This window comes from Hemiscyllium ocellatum, chromosome 5, assembly GCF_020745735.1.
Source record: "Hemiscyllium ocellatum isolate sHemOce1 chromosome 5, sHemOce1.pat.X.cur, whole genome shotgun sequence".
Taxonomy (NCBI): domain Eukaryota; kingdom Metazoa; phylum Chordata; class Chondrichthyes; order Orectolobiformes; family Hemiscylliidae; genus Hemiscyllium; species Hemiscyllium ocellatum.
The window spans coordinates 54,445,030-54,463,702 of record NC_083405.1 but is presented as its reverse complement, the minus strand read 5'-3'; the positions used below and the strand labels follow the sequence as shown (position 1 = coordinate 54,463,702).

Genomic DNA, 18,673 nt, shown 5'->3' with positions numbered 1-18,673 from the left:
CATGAGAGTTTTAAAACTGAGACAAAACAATTGACTAATCTCTGACCCTTACTTCATCAAAACCCATCATGGGTTTGAACATTGCTATTGGATCAGGCTCAGTGAATGCAGCTCTAGGTTTTTATACTTTATGTGCCATGATCCTAATTTGGTTTTGTCTGGCAAATGTAATATTGCCCAAATCCCCACAGCAATATTGTTGTGATTGTTTGGAGGTCAGCCAGATGGGCCTCATTGAATATGAGTTCCTTGATTGGGACTGTTAATCTGGGAACCCTGGCTGACAGACAGGATAAGGGGTGTCAGTCAGTGTTTAGTCTGAAAGCTAGCTCTGTGGGAGCTGGCTCAGTGTTAAAGACTCTCCACATGCAAATAAAGGGTGACTTAGTGATAGAAAACTGGTCTCTATGGAGATATTTCAAATACAAAACATTTTGGTCTAAAAATACACCATGTAAATTTAAGTCTGATTACTGCAGGGAGTTACCTACGATAGAGTAGTAACAAAATCTGTTCTCTGCATATAAAAAGTGTTGAAACCTACTTTCTAAAAACTCATTATAGAATAATGGATATGTGGCACAGGAAATATAATGGATGAATTTCATTTTAGCATTCACTTGGGAAATTTATAGTCATTCCCATCCATTTATTATTTATTATTTTATTGCAAAACTAATGTATAAACAGATCAACAAATAAAAATTAGCTTTCAGAGTTTCTGAAGTACAATCAACAACTGCCAGGTCAAAACGTTCAGTAAAACTACATATGTGCTAAGCAGAATAAACTGTCATTCTGAATCCAAGATAAGGACTTTTTTTTGGTCAAAGCTACATATAAATGGTTTGAATATATACACACAGTAGCTAACTTTCTTAATCCAAATTAATTATGGAACCATCTGTACATTCACATAATGGCTTAGAATATCTTTAGTTATAATTTTACCCATTGGTCGTTTTACCTTTTTCAGATTCTGCTTCAATAAATAATCAATCCGTTAGAACACATTCTAATTATTAGGCCAGCTACTGCGATTCACACAGGTAGATCAGAATTCAAGGAAATGAAACATCCAAGAATCATGACATATTTTCAGTTATGAAGGTAGTTTGGAGAAATTAGAACTGGAGAAAGGAAGGCTAAGAGGAGATTTGACACTAGGATTGAAACTCATGAGGGGTCTGGACAGAGTAATTAGGTAGGAACTGTTCCTAATTGGGAAAAGATTAAGAACAAGTGCGTCCAGATTTAAAATGCTAAAAGATGCAAGAGTGATTAGAGTCTACAATAAACTGCATTATTGTGATGGAGGCAGTTTCAACTGAAGTATTCAAAGTGGAATTAGACTGTTATTTGTAAAACAAAAATGCGGAGAATTACAGGGGAAAAGCAGAAAGTGCACTCAGTGGGATGCCTAATTTCAGAACCAGTGCAGACTTGATTGGCTGAATGGCCTCCTTTCACATTGTAACAATTCTGTGATCCTGATATGTTTAGCTTAACTAGCTGCATACAAATTAAATTCAAGATGTGGAAAATACAGAGCATAAACCTACCTTCTATTGACAATAAATGAAAACCTGGGCTAATTTGTGTCCATATTTGTCGAGCTATGAGTTACAGCTACAAAGTTTGATCCTTGTGAAAAACAATGAGGTAGAATTCAACAGACAGTATAATGGTGCTGGCAGATTGCAAAAGCCCATTGAAAGTGTGTAGTGCAGGCAGAGATCATGATATCAATATGCAATGTTGACTTCTTGGCAGTGGTATGTCTTTATAGCTCAATGCTCCAGTGGATATTTTCACTTAACACACATGGAAGATCAACATTCTGTAACAGAAAGGACCCAACATAAAGCAACACGCTTAACTGGCACCACATCCACAAACATCCACTCCCTCCACCACCAACACTCAGTAGCAACAGTGCGCACCATCTCCAAGGTGCACTGCAGAAATTCGGGAAGGTTCCTTAGACAGCATGCTCCTAAGCCATGACCACACCGTATAGAACAGCGGTGTGCTGTGAGAACTGCCCAAATGTGCTGTTAAATTTTGTACAAAGGGAAGGAAATTGTATGTTTCATTGTAAACAACTCAAACCAACATTAAACTAAAACTCATGAAAATTAATCAGCAAAATTAATAATCGGTCTCTCAATTCTAAAATGTGTGAACATTCTAGATACAGGTACCATGGGCAAATTGAAATTCATGATAGTTATAGGCAGTCATATGTCTTTTTGTTGTGAGATAAAATAAGCTAATGACCGAAGGGAGTTCTTGTCAGTGCAGCAGGATTGCAAGGTGGACCTGTCATAATTCCTCCCTGGGATTAAAAGACTCTGCACACACCAACAGACCCAGGTTTCCCACTAACCCAGTAAATTACAATTTACTATACTTTGCATTTTGTTCTGATCCATTGATATTTCAATTATGCATTAGTTCAATTCAGTGAGTGGAACAGATTTAGGGTCGTGAAAAATCAAGATAGTTGAGTTGAAAATCTGTCATTATGAAATGTGAAACATGAATGCATTGGATCTTTGGTGTAAGCACTATATTGCAAACCTCTCTAGTAAGGCTATAACCATAAACTGTAAATTCCATAAACGTGATTTAAAAGCAATTAATTCAGCTGGAAAAAATGGATGTACCATAGAACAGTTGGTCTCATTGAAACCTGCCATATTACTGAAGAGGTTGGAAACCAGTGATCTATAAGGATAAGGGCAGCAGGAACATGGGGCATGGGGGACCAGCACTTGCAAGTTCTACTCCATGCCACTTGCCTTCCTGACTTGGAAATATATCTTAGTTCTTTTATGTTGCTGTATCAAAATCCTGGAACTCCCTCCCTAACAGCATTGTGAGTCTACCTAAACCAAATGGACTGCAGAAGATCAAGAAAGCAGCTCACCTTCTTAAGGGTATCTAGGAATAGACTAAATTGCTGGCGGGGCCAGCAATGCCCACTTCCCCTTTCTGATTAAAGTGTTATTTAAAGGAATAATCAACTTCTTTAAGTTTGGTTCCCTGGTTGATTTCTTCTGGCTTATCCAATACTGGCACTAATGTTTGGTTTTCCTATAGTTGTTACAAATTGCAAAAATCTACTGGGAGTGTATTGGAAAGCACTAAATGACATTGTGCTAAGCTTAAGCTTTCATTATAAATCAGTTTCTCCTAAATGAGTTGCATCCCTCCATTCATTTCCATGACTCTTGGCCTTGAATTCTATGATTATCTGTGCCAACTGCCATTTTTATATATATCCAGAAGGTCCCCAGGCTGTGCACATACAAACATCTCTTTTACTTCCTATCTTTTCTACCAGAACATTAGTTTTATGTGATTATGGCCTTGATACAAACATGTACAAAAGAGCAGAATCCCAGAGCTGAGGTGAGACTGCCTGTCCTTGACTTCAAGTCTGCATTTAATCAAATGGAGCATCAGTGTGCCCAGCAAAACTGGTGTCAGGGTAATCAAGTGGTGAACTTTCCACTGGTTGGTGTCATACCTGATACAAAGGAAGATGGTTATGGTTTGGTTCTTTCGGTTGTTATTAAGATGGCCATAGTGGTTGGAGGTCAATCATATCAGCTTTAGGATAGCTGAACTTTTTATTTCTTTATCTTTCTAATTCATTCCTAAAATCCTGTACCTAGGTACCTTTGTACCTAAGCTCGCACCGAAGGGGCGACCTTGTAAACTTTTCACTGTACTCATTAGAGTATATGTGACAATAAACCTAATTCTAATTTTAATCTTTGCAGAAGTCCCTCTGAGTAATGTCCTTCCATCAATCAAAAGTTAGGACTGAGAATTTTCACTGATGATTGCACAATATTCAGCACACCATTCACAATTCAGATCCTGAAGCCCTCCCACATAGTCATCAATGTGATAATTTTATTACTGTGTACTGAACTATTATGGATTTGGTAGTGACTGAGTTGGTGGAGTGGAGTCACTGCAGAGAAATAAAAATAAATTATTAGGTAGAAACTGCTATCTAATTAATATTACTTGTATATGGAAATTAGGGACTTGGCTCATGATTGAATTACTGGATCCGAAAATTGGACACAGCAGGCAGTATACTTGTGTACCTCAGCTGATTTTCTACCATAAGCATGGACAGTACAAATACAGGTCTGTAATGTTGATGTTTATAAAAAGGTGTATAAATTCACATAAAAGCACAATGCTTTCATTAAGCAAAAGGTATCCATGTGCTTTTAATTCGGAATCAGTGTTTAAGAAGGTGTAGTTTAAAATGACTTACATTTCTGTTCATCAGTTTTGAAACATCTTAGATGAATATTTGACAAAGACAGAACAATCCACTGTTACAATAGTGAGTCAAAACATGTTTTCCTCCGTACAGCTGGCAAATTATTAACAACTCACCTGAACCTTTCTATGGATTGCGTTGACTCAGGAATAATGGCCTGGATTTTCATCGATGAACAGGAGTGAAGAAAATTTCTAATTTTCTTTGTCTGCCACAGATAAAAGTGCCTCCAAAATTGTTATTACTGTGGTGGGGATAGGTGCAAGTTGTATTCAGGCTAACTGATCCAGGAAAGAGATCAGAAACAACCACAGTCGATCCTGGGGCCAAGATGAACTTTTTAAAAGGCAGACTGTGGGACCTCTCACACCATCTCACGTTTACGCAGTCCTTATTCCTCAGTCAAGCCACTCCATACCCTTTATGCACTGAATAAAGTGGCTAGGTGAGTAGCGTAGTAGATGGGGAAGGTGATGGATGAATGAGGTAGTACATTGGTAAGTGTTAAAATGGAGAGGGTGGTAAGTGTGTGATGTAGCAAGTGGGTGAGGTGAAAGGTAGGTGAGATGGTAGGTGATTGGGATGACTGGCAGGTGAGGTGGTATGTAGATGAGATAGCAAATGGTTATGATGGCAAAAGTGTAGGTTGGTAGATGGATGAAATGGTAGATTGGTGGTGTGGAAAATGGATGAGGTGATTGGTATGTGAGCTGGTAATTTGATTTAGGAGGTATTTGGATAGTCAGCAAGGTAGTGCAATGGTTGAGTAGATAGTTTCGGAATAACTAGGATTTTCAGCATAGTTGAGGACAGTCAAAGCATCAATGTGAATTATTGGAGGTCAAATGTGGAGCTACTCTGGATTTAGGCAAATTATTTTCCGTATAAATTTTCCAGGATAACTATTCAGGTAAGTATGTTGAAACTGTCCAAAGTCTCTAAATCTAGGTCAAAGTTAGACACCTTGAGGAGGATCCTTGGGAGAAAGTGAATTACCAATTCCAATTTGTAACTTCCCAGGGAATTCATGGTATGTCCATGCCTTAGAACCTCAATAGGGTGCAGATACACATATTTGGTTCGGTGTCCAGTCTCTGATGATCCAGAAACCTGTAGAGTTGGGCCATTGTATCTGGTAATCTAAATCAATAGTTCAACATTTATCTAATCATTGGGCCTATTGACTTTATTTGCATATTAATGCATAAGCATACAGGCCTAGAAATAGTTTGAAATGAGACATATTTTACGGATCAGATCTAAGCACTGCAATCCTGCCGTATCTATTCATGGATGGTGGTGGACAAGGCAGAAACTAACTGAAGGAGCAAGCTCCACAAAGAACCCCATACTCACTGGATGGGGTGGTCAGCACATCATTGCAAGAAACAATGGTGAAGCACTTGCAGCGATCTTCAGACAGAAGTGCCAAGCGGATGATCCATTGGGTCCTTCTCCTGAGATCTCTTTCACTATAGGTGGCTATTCAGCCATTCTCTCCACTTGATATCAAGAGACAAGTGGATACTGTAAAGGCTATGCTCCCTGACAGCACTCTGGTTACATTACTGAAGATTTATACTCCAGAACTGCCTGAAAAACTACACTTCTTTGAAAGCACCGTCTGTAACCATAACCTCTACCTCCTGGAAGGGCAAGAACAGCAGATGCATGGGAATACCATGACATGCAGGTTCCTCTCCAAGCCACAAAGCATCCAGACTTAGGAGTATATCACCATTCCTTCACAGTTACTAGTTCAACATTCTGGAACTCCCTTCCTACCAACACCTTTGATGTAACCTACACCGCATGGTCCATGAAGGAATCTCATGGTATAGCCTTTTCCAGAGTAATTAGTGATAGGCATTAAATGCTGGCTCACTCATTAATGCCCACATGGAGTCATAGAGTCATAGAGATGTACAACACGGAAACAGACCTTTTGGTCAAACACATCCATGCCGACCAGTTATCCTAACCTAATCTAGTCCCATTTGCCAGCACTTGGCCCATGTCCCTCTAAACCCTTCTTATTCATATACCCATCCAAATGCCTTTTAAGTGCTGTAATTGTACCAGCCTCCACCACTTCCTCTGGCAGCTCATTCCATGCACATACCACCCTCTGCATGAAAGGTTGCCCCTTAGGTCCCTTTTATATCTTTCCCCTCTCACCCCAAACCTCTAGTTCTGGACTCCCCCACCCCAGGGAAAAAACTTTGTCTATTTATCCTGTCCATGCCCGTCATGTTTTGATAAACCTCTATAAGGTCACCCCTCAACCTCTGACAATCCAGGGAAAACAGCTCCAGCCTATTCAGCCTCTACCTATAATTCAAATCTTTCAAACCTGGCAACATCCTTGCACATCTTTTCTGAATCATCTCAAGTTTCACAACATCCTTCTGATAGGAAGGAGACCAGAATTGTATCCTATGTTCACATCCAAATCATTTATATAAATGACGAAAAGTAGTGGACCTAGCACTGATCATTGTGGTACACCACTAGTCACAGGCCTCCAGTCTGAAAAGCAATTCTCCACTACCACCCTCTTTCTTTGACCTTTGAGACAGTGCTGTATCCAAATGGCTAGTTCTCCTTGTATTCCAAGAGATCTAACCTTTCTAACCATTCTCCCACGGGGAACCTTGTTGAACGCCGTACTGAAGTTCAAATAGATCATGTCTACTGCTCTGCCCTCATCAATCCTCTTTGTACTTCTTCAAAAAACACAATCAAGTTCATGAGCATGATTTCCCATGCACAAAGCCATGCTGAATATCCCTAATCAGTCCTTGCCTTTCTAAATACACGTACAGCCTGTCCCTCAGGATTCCCTCCAACAATTGCCCATTATTGATGTCAGGCTCGCTGGTCTATAGTTCCCTGGCATTTCCTTCCTACCTGCTTAAATAGTGGCATCACGTTAGCCAACCTCCAGTCTTCTGGCACCTCACCTCTGACTATTGATGACACAAACATCTCAGCAAGGTGCCCAGCAATCACTTTCCTAGCTTCCCACAGAGTTCTGGGGAACATCTCAAGCCCACATCTCATGAATGACAAGGAAAAGAAACTCAGTCCTATGGACAATTCTAAGAGTAATAGCTCTTCAATAGCACATTAGGAAAAGTTTCCACTCTGTACAAATTCGGGGAACTTTGCTTAAATTGTACTTGAAATCACTCTGATTCGATATAATTGAAGTGAGTCATGGAGTTGAGGTCACAGATTCATTCGCCAAACTGTTTTCTGCAGACGTTCCTTCATCTCGCTAGGTGACATCATCAGTGTGTCTTTGATAAAGTGTTGGTGACCCTTCCCACCTGGTATTTATGTGTTTTGGTACCTCTAGTTCTGTATCTGAGTGTTTGTATACAGGTTTCAGTTCAATATGTTTATTGACTTAGTTCTAGTTAGAGTGCTAAGTTTCAAAGAATTCTCTCACATTTCTCTGTTTTGCCTGCGCTATGATGGTTATTTTGTCCAAGTTGCATAATCACACTCATAAAATATTTCATGCACCATCATAAATGGACAGCATAGTAGAAGATTTTTTTTAATTCTTTGCATTAAAAATATTCATTCACATATTTTAGGGGATAATTGGAAGAAATGTTTTGAAAATGGATATGTAATTAAAAAAAACTAAACCTTTTTACTAAGTATCTAGTCCTCCATCTCTCAGTAATCTGATTTTATCATTGATGAATGTTACTTTAAAACTATGCCGAACCACTTAGTAGTTTAATTGGTATGTACTAATCAATTTCTTCCTGAATTAAATATTTTTACTGTGAGTAAAACTTTCAAAGTGCCCACTAATGTCAGTACACTTACAAAAAGTAAATCAATTTGAGAACCCTTATCAAATGGCTAATATCAGCCACAATTGGCAAAACTTGCCATTCTTTTTGTTACCATTGTTGGGTGTGGCCAACTTTGTGATAGGTCTTGTTTGGGGAAAAAATTATTCTTAAGCAATTATTAAAGATAGTGAGAACCTGATTTATCCTTGATACAACTTAGGTTTGAATTTCCCTGATATTTTGCTTTGGTTTACCCAGATTGTGCTGAAAAAAAAATCTGGTCAAAACTGACACCTAACATTTTAGTGCTATCAGAATAAGCAACTTGTAATTTGCTTTCTTTAGAAATGATCATTCAGACATGAATATGTAGCCCTAAAGATGAAAACCAGCAGATTCCATTTAACAAACTTAAACAATTATGCAAAACAAAATAAGTTTTAGTGCAAACTCAGGGACAGTATCTTGTCTTTTGTTTCAGTAACCGTATGTCTTCTAGAGTCAACGTTGAGTTCAACAACTTCAGATCAAAACCTCTGCCTCCATCTTGTACTATGTACTTTTCATCTTATTTTGTTTCTTTAGATGGATCAGTCTTATCTTATTTCTTTCCTTACCCTTTCAGATTTTTTAATGTAGTAATTCAGGCCTTGGTCAAACATACTCTTTGTTTCCTCATTTTATTTATCACCATTCTTTTTGACTGCTATACCATGAAATTTTCTGCTCTCTTCCCCAGATCTTCATTTCATCAGAGATCTTTGTCTTTTGTTCTTCCTGCATCCTCCATGGTCATAAAAACTGCTAATCTTATCTGCTTTCCCATGGCAACACCCTGACCAATCACTATCAACGTGTCTGGTCTAAGAACTAAGATTGACAATTAACTGTTCTTGTTATACCTCCATGCCAATGATGAACCAACCTTGCATCCTAGTCCTAATGGGTACAAGACAAAAAGTTTTGATTCTTGTTTCCTTTAGCAAATATGCTCTGTTGTTGTACAAACTTGGAAGCAAATGTCCTCAAACCATTTTCTTTTCAAACAAACAAAAAAATGAGAAAAGCCCATTGAGCCGATTCCTTCAGTCAGGTAATTCTTCTATTGCAGCACTTAATTCTATTCTGATTGTCTTTGAAGTTTTAGGCTCTAATACCTACCTACAGATTATTGCAAGCATTTATCAAAATTTGAGGATATTATTTCCTAATTTCTTCATTGATTTGCTTTTTTACTATTTCAGTGTTTTGCCCTCTGGTTCTACTTTCTTGATTTAGTGTGTAATAATAATTTGGGTTTAGCTCAGTTATATTATTTAATATTTTACAAGCATCTGCCAAATTCTCTTTTATATTCTAGACCTTCTTGTTCTTTTTGCCCTCCATTAATGCACATATATCTTTCACAATGTGGTGAACAAAGCTTGAAATGTGATGTGATGAGTATATTGTAATTCCTTCACATTACTGCTGCAAGCCTGAACTCTATTCTGATTGAAAATCGTAGCATTTTACTTTAGTTTTATTGCTTCGACACATTGTCCAACAGGGGTAATAAGGAGAAATGTTTTTATGTTGAATATCTAAAGATTTGTAAGACACCAATTCATAGCCTTATGTGGTGGTCACTAAGTACTTATGTTTTTAGTAGACATCAAATGCCAGTGATAAAACAAAATTTTTAGAGACATTGTGTTTTATATTAAAACATTGCCAAGAATATAGAGTTTTATAATATCAACAAAGGGTAAAGAAATGTTGGTATAAAGAGTTTCAATAAATAATAAATAGGCTTTATAAAAATTGTTTTGACATAAGGTACATGAAGGGTTTCAGATTTCTGGAATTGTTATTGCGGTCACGCTATGCATACGTACTTGTCACTGAACTATATCAAAAGATGTGGGAAATTGCAGGATGAGTTGGTTTCGTTCTAATATCACTCAGTCACTTCAGTTTACATGTTTCCATTCCGTGAAATTGATTGAATCAAAGGAATCTGCACTTTGCAAAAACTGTAATCAATTTCAGTAGACTGCATCTTTTATCTTTTAGTGAGTTTTCCTTCGATGTACGTGAGAAACAACATGATTCAGATTTCCAAAAAGAAAATTGTTTAAAATATTCACAAGATTGAATACAAAAATTCCCCTGCTGCATCATTTGAAGTCTTATCTTTCTGAAATCTTGAAGTATAAACAAGAAATGTTTTAGCAGTGTTTTAACAAGAAAGCAAAGGGAAATTGTAACATTGACAATGGCCAAGCAAAGCCCTTCCTAATAAAGGGCTTTTGCACGAAATGTTAATTCTTCTGCTCCTCAGATGCTGCCTGACCTACTGTACTTTTCCAGCACCACACTCTTGACTCTAATCTCAAGCATCTGCAGTCCTAATTTTCACCTAAAGCTCTACGTATGTCAAGAAAAAAGAATAAACTGAGCTACATGCACAAATATAGCAAGTTAGTTACCTTATGAGTTGGTGAATATTGCAAAATGTCTTTCTTATCTTATCTAAAAGAAACTAGCGTCATTGAAATTTTGTGCTACAGTGCCTTCTGCCTCATGCTGATGCTGGCACTACAAGCATCAGGCGGAAAAAGAGTCATATTTGATTCAAAGCATTAACTCTGATTCTTTCTCCACAGATCCAGTCAGATCTATTGAGATTTTTCCAGCACTTCTAGTTTTAGATGAGAACATATTGCAACTTAATTATTCTACTGTGAGGGTAGTGCAAAGTTCACAAGTAATGCCAAATTATGAGCCCCATACAGTACATAAAGCAAATATACCATTTATAACCAAAAGCGCTGTGTGGTTGCTTCATCTTGGCCTCCTTCTCAGAACATCTCACAGAAGTCATTCTTCAAATAAGTCAATTCGTTCCATGCGTTATGAAGAAATGGCTGAACATACAGAATACAGTAAAGCCTTCAGCACCAATGAAATCTCAGCTGAATTGCTAAAGACTTGTGTACCATAACTCAATGTACCTCGACTCAATTTATTCCAGTGCAACTATCTGATAAAGTAGACAGTGGCCAATGTATGTCCTGTGTATAAAAAGCATGACAAATCAGTTTTGACCATTTATCAGTCACCTCTTACCTGTTGTTGTATCGCCATAGTCTTACCAGAACATAGGGACTGCTCTCTCATTAGAGAGAAGAGAATGGTGGTGATTTACCCTGAGGGCCACCAGACCTCAGGCGAGGGAACAGGTTGAGAAAGAGAACCCATCATGGTAACCTCAAACCAGTGATGGGAATTGAACCCGTGCTGTTGGTCTTACACTGCTCTGTAAACCAACAATTCAGCCAACTGAACTAAACCGATTCCTCGTCAGTTACCATGCAATTAAACATATGCAAAGTTCCGGAAGTCCCCTGAATCATGCTCGCAATTGACATTTACCCAGAAAAAGCCTGCCTACCAATGCTCAGTTTGGATTTCCCATAACCTCCTGGCTCAAACATTGAGAAACTAGCAGAAGTCTAAAGGTAAGGTGTGAATGTCTGCCTTTGGCATTAAAGCCACATTTGATCAAATGTATCAAGGATCCTTAGTGACATTGAGTTAATGGCAATGAGGGGAGATATTTTCCTCCATTTATAGTAACACTTACCACAAAGGAAGATTGCTGTGTTTGTTACAGACAATTATCTCAGCAGGAGTTCCTTGGCATGATATCTTACACAATCATCTTTAGATGCTTCATTAGATCAAAAATAGAGATGTTCACTGATGATTGCATAGTAATCAGTTACATTAGCAACTACTTAGATATTAAAGCAGTTAGTGCTCACATGAGTTATGAAGAAATGGCTGCAGATACAGAATACAATGAAGCCTATAGCCCCAACAAAAATCTTAGCTGAAGTGCTAGAGACAAGTAACTTACATACCACACAAGCGTGAGGTAGTGACCATCTCCACCCAATACAGAGTCAAACCACCCTCCTTTGGTATTCAATGCCATTACCATAATCAAAACCCCCACCATCAACATATTTGGGGGACAGATGCATCATGATCAAGAAACTTAACTGAATCAGTCACTTCAATGTTATTATAACAACAGACTGTCAGAGGCTGGGAATTCTGCAGCAAGTGACTCAATTCCTGACTGCACAAAATCTTTCCTTATTTACAGGGCACAAGCCATGAGTGTGATTCAGTACTGAAAATGTGTTACTGGAAAAGCGCAGCAGGTCAGGCAGCATCCAAGGAACAGGGGATTCGACGTTTCGGGCATAAGCCCTTCTTCAGGCTTCTGAAGAAGGGTTTATGCCCGAAACCTCGAATCTCCTGTTCCTTGGATGCTGCCTGACCTGCTGCGTTTTTCCAGCAACACATTTTCAGCTCTGATCTCCAGCATCTGCAGTCCTCACTTTCTCCCTGTGATTCAGTACTGCCTGCTTTCCTGGCTGAGTCCAGCTCAAAAGACAAGTAGTTCAACATCAGTCAGGTACAGCACCCAGCTTGTTTGCAATCCATTCACAACCTTAAATATTCACCCCTTACTACCCTCTATAGCAGCAGAGAGCACCAAGATGCACTGCAGCAACCATTTCATGCTTCTTTAACAGTGCATCTCAAAGGAGGACAGCAGGTAAAGAATAACACTCCCAAATGCAGGTTTTCCTCCACTATCCTGAAAGGCATTACTGTTGCTTCATCATTACCAGGTCAAAATCCTGGAAAACCCTACCTGGCAGTACATAGGAACATCAGAACAGGAGTAAGCCGTTCAGCCCCTCAAGAATCTTCCACCATTCAGTGAGATTGTAACTGATCTGCAGTCTAACTCCATATACTTGACTTTGACCCATATCCCTTAATAACTTTGCTTAAGAAAAACTTACCTCTCTCAGATTTAAAGTTAACAACTGATCAAGCATCAACTGCCATTTGTGAAAAAGAATTCCAAACATGTACCACCCTGTGGCAGTATTTTCATCACACTGTAGCAATTGAAGAAGATAACTCATTCTGACTTTCTCAAGGGCAATTAAGGATTGACAATAAATATCAACTTTTCCAGTAATGCTTGCATCCCATGAATGAATCATTACTAAAGTGCCTGTCTGGAGTACAGACAAACAGCCTTCAGGCCATTGTGCAAAACTGGATAGTGCACCAGACAAGGAACTATCCAACTTTGGAAACATTAAAGAGAAAATTGGCAAGGATGATCTCTAAATGAAGAGGCGGTTTTTCATTTTTTTCACCAATTATGTTTCATATGGTTATTGGTGAAGCTTGTCAGCTCAGTGCTTGTTAACTGGAATGTACAGATGGAGAAGTTTACAGTAGAGAGGCTGCATTGAATTGTGACAAATTATGCAAACAGCAGTGATGTAGTGAATGACTGGGACTTGACACAGGACAGCAGAATTTTGGGTGTGATTCTGGAAATTAAAATATCTGAGGTCAGCCAGCAGTGTGTTGGGATTGTCAAGTCCAGAAGTTAAAAATCACACAACACTAGATCAGAACTTTATTTAGAAGTAAAAGCTTTTGGAGTGCTGCTCCTTCGTCAGGTAGCTAGTGGGGCAGGATCATAGGACACAGAATTTATGGTAAATGATCAAAGTGTCATACAACTGATGTGAAGTATTGAACAAACCTAGATTGCTGTTAAAGTCTTTAATCACTTAGAACGGGGATGCAGGTTTCAAGTGATTAATATGTAAACCCCAGAGCTTCTGTCAAGTCACAGCCCCAAGATAACTTAAGGTTTTATTTAAAAAAGGTGACATCTCAGCTCAGACAAAGCTTTAAAGGTGTGAGGTTAAAGTCTGTCTGCATCCCAACTGGTCACTATCATACGAATATGCTACAGCTTCAATTTTAGTGTGCTGTTATGGCCATTTACCAGTTAGCATGACAAGCAAAATAATTTCTTCTTGTGATTTCACTGGCATACTTCAGTAATTTGGAGAAAGTGAGGATTGTAGATGCTGGAGATCAGAGTTGAAAAGTGTGGCACTGGAAAAGCACAGCAGGTCAGGCAGCATCTGAGGAGCAGGAGAATCATCAGTTCAGTGCCACACTTTTTGACTGTTTCAGTAATTTCCTAAGTTACCAGCATACAACCTGGGATTCTCCATTTTTCAAGTGAATGAAGAACTGTAGAATTTTCACATTATCCTATTTTGCACTCCTGGAAGTGATCTATATTACAGTAGTTTATCAATGAAGAGTATGTCCTTTGTCTCATGAAACAATTATTGATTACAATTATTAATTCAGATTTTGCAGCTGAACAATCCAAACAAAACCACAGTTACTGTAGCTCTTATTGGCTCTTGTTAGATTACTTCGCTGAGTATTTTTCTCTTTCTTACACAGATTTTTTCCCTTCATAATACTTTAACAACAATTGCTCCATTGTTCTCTATTCTGTACATAATGAAAAATGAAATGTAGCCCAGTTCAATTATTTTAAACAGGTTCATTAAAGAAAATTTAAAATTGGTTTTAATCACTCATGACAAATCTATTCAATATAAACAAAATATAGTTGTTTCCTACCTGATGATGACTGGCTCCTTTTACTAAAACGAAGATTGAGGGATGGTTTCCATGGCATGGCCCAAGGTGCAGTTTTCATTGTAAATGTGCATTGTTTAGTAGTAATCAGTGGTAGAAGTGGTGAGACATCTGTTAACCAGCGGCCAATACGTCTGTAATTATAAATGTAAAGGTCAGATTGAAGTTTTTGGCATTCAATGGGAAATGGAGAAGGAAGAAGCTCAAAGTTTCTTCCTCAGAGATGCTCCTACCTGCAATGTATAATCAATGAAATTACAGCTCAGGAGTGAGAGAATCTCTGAGCACATTCCCTGGCTGTGTCTGCAAAAGATACTGCAATGCTAACTGAATAATTGGTAAACTAAACATTTCTGAGGCAACTTTCTGAATTTTCTCAATGACTCAGTTGATAAATACCCTGCTTGTAGAACCGAACCACAAAATCTGTGAGTTCAATGTCACAAAGCAAGTTGTTCTGAGCCTGAGTAATGGTAAAGACAAGAAGAATAGCCAGAATTCCAACTTTTATTTCCTGTTCGGTGATTGCTGCTGGGAGTTTCATGCATGTGAACAAGATTATGCTTGAGCTTTGCTGCCCGTGCTGCTGAGTAATTCAGAACTGCCTCAGCTCACAGATGAAGAATAAATGGCTAATACATAGTTGGGCAAGTTAACAAAAAGCAACTGCACCAGTGAATTCAAGTCCTCATAGATCAACTGTCTTTAGAATGGGAAAAAAAAAATTTAGCCATGGAGAATGTTAATCAAAGCAATTTGCATTAGTTTCTAATCTCAGCTATCACACCTAAGTTACAGGACAAAGGTAGCTGGCTGCCTGTCAGGAGAGGGAAAAGGAATAGGCAGACAGTGCAGGGACCCCCTGTGGCCATAACCCTCAATAATAAGTATATCGTTTTAGATAATGTTGGGGGAGGGGGTTCCTACAAGGGGAAAGCCACAGCAGCCAGGATTCTAGTACAGAAGGGAAAAGGGAGAGAATAGGAGAGCAATAGTGGTAGGAGATTCAATCGTGAGAGGAACAGACAGGAGATTCTGTGGTCACGAGTGAGACTCCCGAATGGTGTGTTGCCTCCTGGGTGCTGGGGCAGGGGTGTCTCTGATTGCGTCTGCAGGATTCTTAATGGGGAAGGAGAGCATCCAGAAGTCATGGTACACGTTGACACCAATGACATCGGCAGGAAAGAGAGGAGGACCTGAAAAGAGAATATAGGGCATTAGGTTGGAAGCTAGAAGGCAGGGCAAACAGACTAGTAATCTCAGGATGGCTACCAGTGCCACGTGCTAGTGAGGCTAGGAATAGAGAGCGAGTGCAGATGAAGATATGACTGTAGGGCTGGTGTAGGAGGGTGTGTTTCTGATATGTGGATCATTGGGATACCCTCTGGGCAAGGTGAGACCTATACATGAAGGACAGATTGCACCTGAACTGGAGGGGCACCACTATCCTGGGTGGGAGGTTTGCTTGAGCTCTTTGGGAGGGTTTAAACTACATTGGCAGGAGGGTGGGAATCTGAGCTAGGAATCAGATGATGGAGTAGGTAATGAACAGCCAGATACAGCATGCAGAGAGTCTGTGAGGAGGGACAGGCACTTGATGGGGCAAAGGTGCAGTCAGTGTGTTGTGTTGAAGTGTGTCTATTTTAATGCAAGAAGCATCAGGAATAAGGGTGACAAACTCAGAGCATGGATCAGTACTTGGGACTATGATGTTGTGGCCATTACAGAGACATGGATATCGCAGGGGCAGGAATGGTTGTTCAATGTTCCAGGGTTTGGTGTTTCAAAAGCAATAGCGGGGAAGTTAAAAGAGGCGGAGGAGTGGCATTGTTAATCAAGGGAAGTATCACGTCAGGAAGGGTTCCTGACACAATATTTAGATAGGCCAACTAGAGGAGAGGCCATATTGGATTTGATGCTTGGCAATGAACCATGCCAGGTGTCAGATCTCTTGGTGGGAGAACATTTCGATGATAGTGATCACAATCTCATGACCTTTACTACACTCATGGAGAGGGATGGGGCAGATGATATGGGAAAGTATTTAATTGGGCAAGGGGGAATTACAATGCTATTAGGCAGGAACTGGGGTAATTAGGGAGGGAACGGATGTTCTCAGGGAAATACACAACAGAAATGTGGATGTTGTTCAGGAAGGACTTTCTGATAGTGCTGAACAGGTTTGACCCACTGAGGCAAGGAAGGGATGGTAGGGTGAAGGAAATTTGGGTGACAAGGGATGTGGAACATCTAGTCAAGGGGAAGAAGGAAGCTTACTTAAGATTGAGGAGGCAAGGACTGGATAGGGTTTAGAGGGTTACAAGTTGCCATGACGTAACTGAAGAATGGACTTAGGAGAGCTAGAAGGGGGCATGAAAAAGCTTTAGGAGGTAGGATTTAGGAAAACCCTCAGGCATTTTACACTTATGTGAGGAACAAGAAGGTGGCCAGAATGAGAGTAGAGCCGATCAGGGATAGTGCAAGGAATGTGCGCCTGGAGTTGGAGGAAGTAGGGGTGGTCCTTAATGAAAATATTGCTTCAGTATTCACTACTGAGAGGGACCTTGATGTTTGTGAGGACAGCATGAAACAGACTGATATGGTAGAACAGAATGATGTTAGGAAGAAGGAAATGCTGAAAAATTTGAAAAACATAAGGATAGATAAATCCCCTGGGCCAGACGGGATATACCCGAGGTTACAACAAGAAGTGAGGGAAGAGATCGCTACGCCTTTGGCAATGATCTTTGCGTTCTCACGGTCCACTGGAGTAGTGCCAGATGATTGGAGGTGGCAAATGTTATTCCCTTATTCAAGAAAGGGAATAGGGATAATCCTGGGAATTATAAACCAATCAGTCTTATGTCTGTGTTGGGCAAAGTGTTGGCGAGGATTCTGAGAGACAGGGTTTATGATTACTTGGAAAGCCATAGTTTGATTAGAGATAGTCAGCATGCCTTATGAGGGGCAGGTCATGCCTCACAAGCCTTATTGAATTCTTTGAGGATGTGACAAAACACTTTGATGAGGTAGAGCAGTGGATGTGGTGTACATGGATTTTAGCAAGGCATTTGATAAGGTTCCCCATGGTCGGAAAGTAAGGACACATGGGATACAGGGAAATCTGGCTGTCTGGGTACAGAACTGGCTGGTCCATAGAAGGCAGAGGGTGGTGGTTGATGGAAGGTATTCAGCCTGGAGCTTGGTGACCAGAGATGTTCCACAGGGATTGGTTCTGAGACCTCTGTTCCATGTGATTTTTATAAATGACTTTGATGAGGAAATAGAAGGGTGGGTTAGCAACTTTGCTGGTGACACAAAGGTTGGTGGTGTTGTGGATAGCGTGGAGGGCTGGTGTAGGTCGCAACGACACATTGACAGGATGCAGAAAAGGGCTGATAAATAGCAAATGGAGTTCAACCTGGAAAAGTGTGAAGTGATTCACTTTGGAAGGTCAAATTTGAATGCAGATTACAGTGTTAAAGGCAGGATTCTTGGAAATATGGAAGAAGAGAGGGATCTTGGGTTCCATGTCCATAGATCCCTCAAAGTTGTCACCCAAGTTGATAGGGTTGTTAAGCAGATGTATGGTGTGTTGGTTTTCATTAGTGGGGGTTTGAGTTTAAGAGCCACAAGATTTTGCTGCAGCTCTATCGGGCCCTGGTTAGATCACACTTGGAATATTGTGTTCAGTTCTGGTCTCCTCATTACAGGAAAGATGTGGAAGCTTTGGAAAAGTTGCAAAGGAGATTTACCAGGAAGCTGCCCCTGGACTGGAGGGCATGTCTTATGAAGAAAGGTTGGGGGAGCTAGGGGTTTTCTCATTGGATCAAAGAAGGATGAGAGGTGACTTGATAGATGTGTACAGGATGATGAGAGACATAGACAGAGTAGTTAGCCAGAGACCATTTCCAATGGTGGAAATGTCTATTACGAGGGGGCATAATTTTAAGGTAATTAGAGGAAGATTTAGGGGAGATATCAGGGG

The 18,673-nt window shown here is 39.7% G+C and overlaps 1 protein-coding gene across 1 annotated transcript in view; it reads right to left on the bottom strand.

Moving 5' to 3' along the window:
• The window catches only part of si:dkey-256h2.1 (uncharacterized protein LOC337520 homolog), a 246,445-nt gene that overhangs the window by 118,151 nt on the left and 109,621 nt on the right, over positions 1 to 18,673 (bottom strand). Inside the window, exon 8 of the mRNA XM_060824762.1 lies at positions 14,668 to 14,819. Coding sequence (XP_060680745.1) covers positions 14,668 to 14,819 — 152 coding nt within the window. The remainder of the gene's footprint in view (positions 1 to 14,667; positions 14,820 to 18,673) is intronic.